The sequence below is a fragment of the Balaenoptera physalus genome (assembly GCF_965194825.1).
Source record: "Balaenoptera physalus genome assembly, chromosome: 11".
In the NCBI taxonomy this organism is placed as follows: domain Eukaryota; kingdom Metazoa; phylum Chordata; class Mammalia; order Artiodactyla; family Balaenopteridae; genus Balaenoptera; species Balaenoptera physalus.
Genome location: NC_138896.1, coordinates 23,621,363 through 23,628,113, shown reverse-complemented (window position 1 = coordinate 23,628,113; position 6,751 = coordinate 23,621,363). Strand labels below are relative to the sequence as shown.

The following is a 6,751-nucleotide window of genomic DNA, read 5'->3' as shown; positions in this document are numbered from 1 at the left end:
GCTACAACATAATCTCTACCTACCACAGCCCTAATCCATGAGCCTGTAGGATCCGGGCATTGCCCTCCCTTCTCATCTCTCCCAATTCAATTCCCCTCTCAGTCTGGGAGATTCTTGGGGGCACAGGGTTCCTGCTCGGGGCAAGAAGGATTAGAAAAAGGGGACAGATATGGATGATGTCTCTGGATTTTACTGTGGAGATTCTGAATGCCAAGTGGATTCCAGCATGGGGTTCTCTCATACAACCGGGAAATTCAACTCGGCGCAGCAGACACCCACTCATGTGCACACACAGATTCTCTCTGTGATATAGTTTGTATGTGTTTATTTCTTAGCTAAATGACCAGCAGAGTCTCCTCTTTCCAGTGTCTGGTAAAAGCAAGAGAGAGGGAGGAAGTGTCTTCCCCAAGGCTGGCAGAGACCCAAACAAAGCTGGGAGGGGACTCCTGGGGACGAATGAAAGGACACTCAGATCTCTGGTCCCCCAGGCTGGCTCCCTCTGGGAGGAATGTGGTTCTCTGGCTTCAGCAGCCGCTTAGAGCCCATCGTGGGTCTCTCTCATCTCCATGGCTACTGAGGATACTGGTCTCCTCCAGAATCTGTTAGGGCTCCACCCAGACCTGTGGTGGACTCCGTGATTCCCTCCAGGGCCTGGGCCGAGGTTGGGGCCATGGAGTCGGTAGACAGCTCTGTCAAAGACATTTCTCAGGGACAGGGAGTTTCTCTAGAAAAAGAAGGCAGAATCATTTCAGAATTGGATTCCCCCCCACCCCCGAGAAGCCTTCACCAGGGACTCCTTCTGGAATCTTCTCCCTCTTTAAAGCATTTCACTCATTCAGCAGTCCTTCCACCAGTCTTTATATCTTCTTTTGCTCCCCTTTCCGCACAAGTCAATAGCTTCCTCTGCACATTGATTGGCTCCTCTGGTTCTAACTTGCTATGTCTCTTTAGTAACTTTCTCCTGATTTTTCTTTCCTCCCTACTCATCCCTAACTTGTGGCCCTACTATTCATACCTCATTTCCCTATGTTCCTGCTATTCCTTCCCCCCAGGCACTTCCCACCAGTGCCTATATATTAGGCACTCACCACACAGAAGTAGAGTCCAACAACTAATCCCACGGCCACTACAACCGAGACCAGAGTGATGAGGAAGATTTCCCATGGCTTCAGGGACCCACTGGGCTTCACTGTATTCACTGGAGTTCCAGCACTTGTGCTAATTCTGTTGGAAGTTGTGTGTGTTCCAGTTGACAAAGGTGTACCAGAGCCTCCTGTGGTTGCACTGGATCCAGTGTTGGAGGCCATGCTGGTCCCACTGGAGGTTGTGCTGGATCCAGTACTGGAGGTTATGCTGGTCTCACTGGAGGTCATACTGGAACCAATACTGGCAGGTGTGCTGGTCTCACCAGAGGTCATGCTGGATCCAGTATTGAAGGCTGTACTGGTCCCCCCAGAGGTTGTGCTGGATCCAGTGTTGACAGGTGCGCTGGTCCCTCCAGAGGTCAGGCTGGATCCAGTATTGGAGGTTGCGCTGGTCCCTCCAGAGGTCAGGCTGGATCCAGTATTGGAGGTTGCGCTGGTCCCTCCAGAGGTCAGGCTGGATCCAGTATTGGAGGTTGCGCTGGTCCCTCCAGAGGTCACGCTGGATCCAGTATTGGAGGTTGCGCTGGTCCCTCCAGAGGTCACGCTGGATCCAGTATTGGAGGTTGTGCTGGTCCCTCCAGAGGTCATGCTGGTTTCAGTATTGGAGGTTGTGCTGGATCCACTGGAGGTCACTTGGGATCCAGAGTTGGTGGCTGTGGTGGTAGCACCATAGGTCGTGCTGGATGTAGTGTTGGAGGCTGTCCCAGTCCCACTGGAGGTTGCACTGGATCCAGTGTTGACAGGTGTGCTGGTCCCTCCAGAGGTCAGGCTGGATCCAGTATTGGAGGGTGCGCTGGTCCCTCCAGAGGTCAGGCTGGATCCAGTATTGGAGGTTGCGCTGGTCCCTCCAGAGGTCACGCTGGATCCAGTATTGGAGGTTGCGCTGGTCCCTCCAGAGGTCACGCTGGATCCAGTATTGGAGGTTGTGCTGGCCCCTCCGGAGGTCATGCTGGTTTCAGTATTGGAGGTTGTGCTGGATCCACTGGAGGTCACTTGGGATCCAGAGTTGGTGGCTGTGGTGGTAGCACCATAGGTCGTGCTGGATGTAGTGTTGGAGGCTGTCCCAGTCCCACTGGAGGTTGCACTGGATCCAGTGTTGACAGGTGTGCTGGTCCCTCCAGAGGTCAGGCTGGATCCAGTATTGGAGGGTGCGCTGGTCCCTCCAGAGGTCAGGCTGGATCCAGTATTGGAGGTTGCGCTGGTCCCTCCAGAGGTCACGCTGGATCCAGTATTGGAGGTTGCGCTGGTCCCTCCAGAGGTCACGCTGGATCCAGTATTGGAGGTTGTGCTGGCCCCTCCGGAGGTCATGCTGGTTTCAGTATTGGAGGTTGTGCTGGATCCACTGGAGGTCACTTGGGATCCAGAGTTGGTGGCTGTGCTGGTACCACCATAGGTCGTGCTGGACGTAGTATTGGAGGCTGTCCCAGTCCCACTGGAGGTTGCACTGGATCCAGTGTTGACAGGTGTGCTGGTCCCTCCAGAGGTCAGGCTGGATCCAGTATTGGAGGTTGCGCTGGTCCCTCCAGAGGTCAGGCTGGATCCAGTACTGGAGGTTGTGCTGGTCCCTCCAGAGGTCACGCTGGATCCAGTATTGGAGGTTGTGCTGGACCCTCCAGAGGTCATGCTGGTTTCAGTATTGGAGGTTGTGCTGGATCCACTGGAGGTCACTTGGGATCCAGAGTTGGTGGCTGTGCTGGTACCACCATAGGTCGTGCTGGATGTAGTGTTGGAGGCTGTCCCAGTCACACTGGAGGTTGCACTGGATCCAGTGTTGGCTGTGGTGGGTTCACTGGAAGTTGGGCTGGGTGTGCTACCACTAATGGAGGTTATGCCTAATGATAATCATAAATGATGATATATATTGAGCATATATACTTTCTGTTCAATGGTTGGTTAAACTTATTACGTGGATAATTCTATTTAATGCTCACTACTGCCCAATGAAATAGATATTATTATTCTCAACAGCTAAGATGAAAAAATTGAGGCTTAGAAATGTTGACACTTGCCCAAGTTTGTACAGCTAGTAAGTAGTAGAACAGGAATTTGAACCCAGGCCATTGAATCTGCACTTTTAGCTACCATGCTAAGTCACCCTCCACATCCACCCCCAACACCAGGGTTACATGACCTAATTTCACTGATAGTAAGCTTATTCCATCATCTGCTGTACAATATTCAACACAGATAAAAAGTATTATAAAGGAGTTGTAGAACCCAGGTGAAACTAGTATAAATTGATTAATTCATTATTAAAGTGGTATTGCTTCTTTCTTGGAAAATATTTCTGAGTGTTATTCAGAAAACACCTATATTAGAATTATCTGGGGAGCTTGTTGAAAATAAAGATTTCTAGGCAAACCACTCCAGACTAAATGAATCAGAGTCTGAGATAGGCCTAGGTATCTGGGTGATTACATATGCATTAAAGTTCCAGGGGCTCCTGATTACAAGGCAAAGGTTAGAAAAGAGCAAGTTATATGTAACTTAAATATATAAGATCTCCCAGGATTAAGGTCTGCAAATCAAGATCTACAAGTATAGGGAAGCATTTCCACCTTCTTGAAGGCTCAGCTAGAGTTAAGTTTGTGCCTGTTTTTTGCCTCTCACTACCTTGAAGGACAAAGATGCTCAGCCTCTCCAGATAAACAAAATTTATCTCATTTGTGGCTCATTTTACTATTAATTTGGACATGAGTGCCTAGCACCTCACCCCACACATGTGTAGCTTATTTGAACTAACATAGGATTAGAGTTTAGCTCTATTTGGGGAAGGACCCCTAAAATCTGCAATGGGGTACAAATTGGAGTTAAGGTTAGAATCATGAGTAAAACTAAATAAGAAACTGAGATGAACAAGAGTAGGGGTGACGTGAAAGAGGGAGTGGATTTGATTTGAGAAGTTTTGGAGAATAGAATAGTTGAGTCAAAATTGTATGAGGGCTAATTTTGATTCAAAATGATGAATTCTCGGGGCAGTACCCTGATGGTCTAGTGGTTAGGATTCGGCACTTTCACTGTCGTGGCCCGGGTTCAATCCCTGGTTGGGGAATTGAGATTGTGCAAGCCGTGTGGCACCGCCCAAAAAAAAAAAAAAAAAAAGAATTCTCTAAGAAGTCATGCTTCCTAGTTGCACAATAGGAGACGGCCCGAGGAGAGTTTAATAGAGTGTCAGAGGTGTGGAGCAGAGTGGGAGTTAGTTTTGACTTGAATCCTTTTCTACTTGGCCTGAGGCTGACTGAGGCTGATTGTGGAATAGGGGTTAAGGACACGAGAAAAATTAAGTTTTTATAATATAGAAGAGTGATATTTTAAAATAACAGTCGGGGCTTCCCTGGTGGCGCAGTGGTTGAGAATCTGCCTGCCAATGCTGGGGACATAGGTTCGAGCCCTGGTCTGGGAAGATCCCACATGCCACGGAGCAACTGGGCCCGTGAGCCACAACTACTGAGCCTGTGCATTTGGAGCTGGTGCTCCGCTACAGGAGAGGCCGTGACAGTGAGAGGCCCACGCACCGCGATGAAGAGTGGCCCCCGCTCGCAGCAACTAGAGAAAGCCCTCGCACAGAAACGAAGACCCAACACAGCCAAAAATAAATAAATAAATAAAATAATTTAAATAAATAAATAAATAAAATAACAGTCAACTCTTCTTGTTATTAATATTTAAACCCCAGCCATATCTCACAGGTTGTTACCATTTTATAGATGCAGAAACGGAGGCACAGAGAAGTTAACTCGCCCAAAGTGTACCGGTAACAGATGGAGCCGTGATTCAAACATAGGCAATTGGAGACCAGAGTCCACAGTTTTAACCACTGTGCTCTGACTGCCTCCCAGGTGATACCTTATTAGACTGAAGTGATTGGAGTGAAATGATGACCCTCACTCTATGGCGGAGAACTGGAGTTATTCCTAGTGCTGGTCATCATCTCCCACAATCCCTCAAAAGTTCACAGACCACCAACCTTTAAAGGAAAGCACTCACCGTATTCTGAAAGTAGGAGATGCAACAGTAACCAGTACATAGGGCAAATGTTTCTTTTCTGCATCTTGATCTGCCTCTTTGTGGCTGGTAAAAAAGATGCTTGGATCCCAAATGTGACGAAGACCTAGAAGGCAAAGAACAGTATTCTTGAGAAAGGAGAGTTCAAGGTGAAGAGATAAAGGCTGGAGCTTCCAGGAGCTTGGGTCTCCAACATATGTGTTCTTGGAAAGAATCTTGAGCTTAGCGGGGTGGGAGACTGGATACCTGGGCTGCTTGAGCTTCCTCCACACGATGTTGTTGCCTCTTTCTTTATCATGGAAGAGCTGCAGGAGCCTTTATAGTTTCATATAGGGGAGGGGTTGGGAAGTTGACTTCTTCTTCTGCCAACTATGAGCAGGTAACAAAACAATACTGAGCCTGGGAAGGAATAGACTGGGGTTCAAGAGGAAGGTGAGAAAGGAGAATGACATGATCATACTAGGCAGGGCACTGGGCTGGGTTTGAGCAGGAAGTAGAATGGGATAAAGGAATCAAGGTTGTCAGAGTGGAAGAGACCCACCCTTGAGGCAAAAATAGGGCCAGAAACCTGTTCCAGTTCAAGACTTTGTTTCCTGGTCAGAAAGTCCTGTGTGCATGCTTTAAACACGGAATAAGCCCTAATAGACTGAGCTGAAGGGCAGGACCCGACATCTTTGAATCAAAAAAAAAAAAAAAAAAATGAGACCTCAAAGAGAGCAGTAACTAGGGATCTGGGCTCCTGGGATATGGGCAGAAGACAGACGGTACATTGCTGAGCATGCAGTAGGCATCAACAATGCACAATGACTGAACAGGAAAAGAGAGATCCATGGGTAGTGTAGCCGTCTTTGGGGTCTCTGGCGCATGGGGGATGAGGGTGGGGGAGAGTGTTGAATATGCAGGAACAAGCCACCTGTCACACTCATATCAGGTAAAGGGGTGGTATAGGGCCCCCCTTTTTAAAAATTTTATTGAAGTATACTTGATTTACAATGTTGTGTTACTTTCTGCTGCACAGCAAAGTGATTCAGTTATATATATATATATATATATATATATATATATATATATATATATATATATATATATATATATATTCTTTTTCATATTCTTTTCCATTATGGTTTATCACAGGATATTGAATATAGTTCCCTGTGCTATACAGTAGGACCTTGTTGTTTATCCATTCTATATATAATAGTTTGCATCTGCTAATCCCAAAGTCCCAATCCTTCCCTCCCCCACTCCCACAAAGGCCGCCTTTTGATTCTCAACCATAGGGGTTCCTGTCTTGTTTGTTTTCGGAGTAATTCATAGAAACTTTTCTTCCCTGACATCCTTCAGATGTTCCTTCTCATCAGCCTTAATGAAGCATCTCTCAGCAAGGTATACCACGGGCACCACATAAGGAGACTTCAGGTCTGTTGGGGGAGGGAGATACTTAGTCCAAGTCCTCTAGGAACTTCGAGTTGGGTCTGGACGCAGATATAGCAGCAGAAAGGACACACAGTCAGCTAAATGAGCATGACTGAAGAGACCCAAATGAGTGGAGGGTTGGGGAGTTTATGGGGAAGGCTTCTTGTGGCCAGGGTAAGGGGAGT

At 47.6% G+C, this 6,751-nt stretch overlaps 1 protein-coding gene across 1 annotated transcript; it reads right to left on the bottom strand.

The window, feature by feature from the left end:
• Positions 1–308: 308 nt before the first annotated feature.
• On the bottom strand, positions 309–5,841 carry MUC21 (mucin 21, cell surface associated). Its single transcript, XM_082415349.1, has 4 exons — positions 5,397–5,841; positions 5,133–5,256; positions 1,089–2,977; positions 309–724 (listed from the first exon to the last, which is right to left on the bottom strand). Exons 2-4 carry the CDS (start codon positions 5,194–5,196, stop codon positions 536–538), a joined length of 2,142 nt encoding a protein of 713 aa, XP_082271475.1. The 5' UTR covers positions 5,197–5,256; positions 5,397–5,841; the 3' UTR covers positions 309–535.
• Between the last annotated feature and the right edge of the window lie 910 nt (positions 5,842–6,751).

What these genes read in the sequence shown, in the direction of transcription:
- MUC21 (XM_082415349.1), bottom strand. Translation starts at nt 5,196, where the DNA reads ATGCAGAAAAGAAACATTTGCCCTATGTACTGGTTACTGTTGCATCTC. An exon ending in TCTCCTACTTTCAGAATACG is followed by an intron (nt 2,978 to 5,132) that starts GTGAGTGCTTTC and finishes GATTATCATTAG; the next exon opens with GCATAACCTCCATTAGTGGT. An exon ending in TTGGACTCTACTTCTGTGTG is followed by an intron (nt 725 to 1,088) that starts GTGAGTGCCTAA and finishes TTCTTTTTCTAG; the next exon opens with AGAAACTCCCTGTCCCTGAG.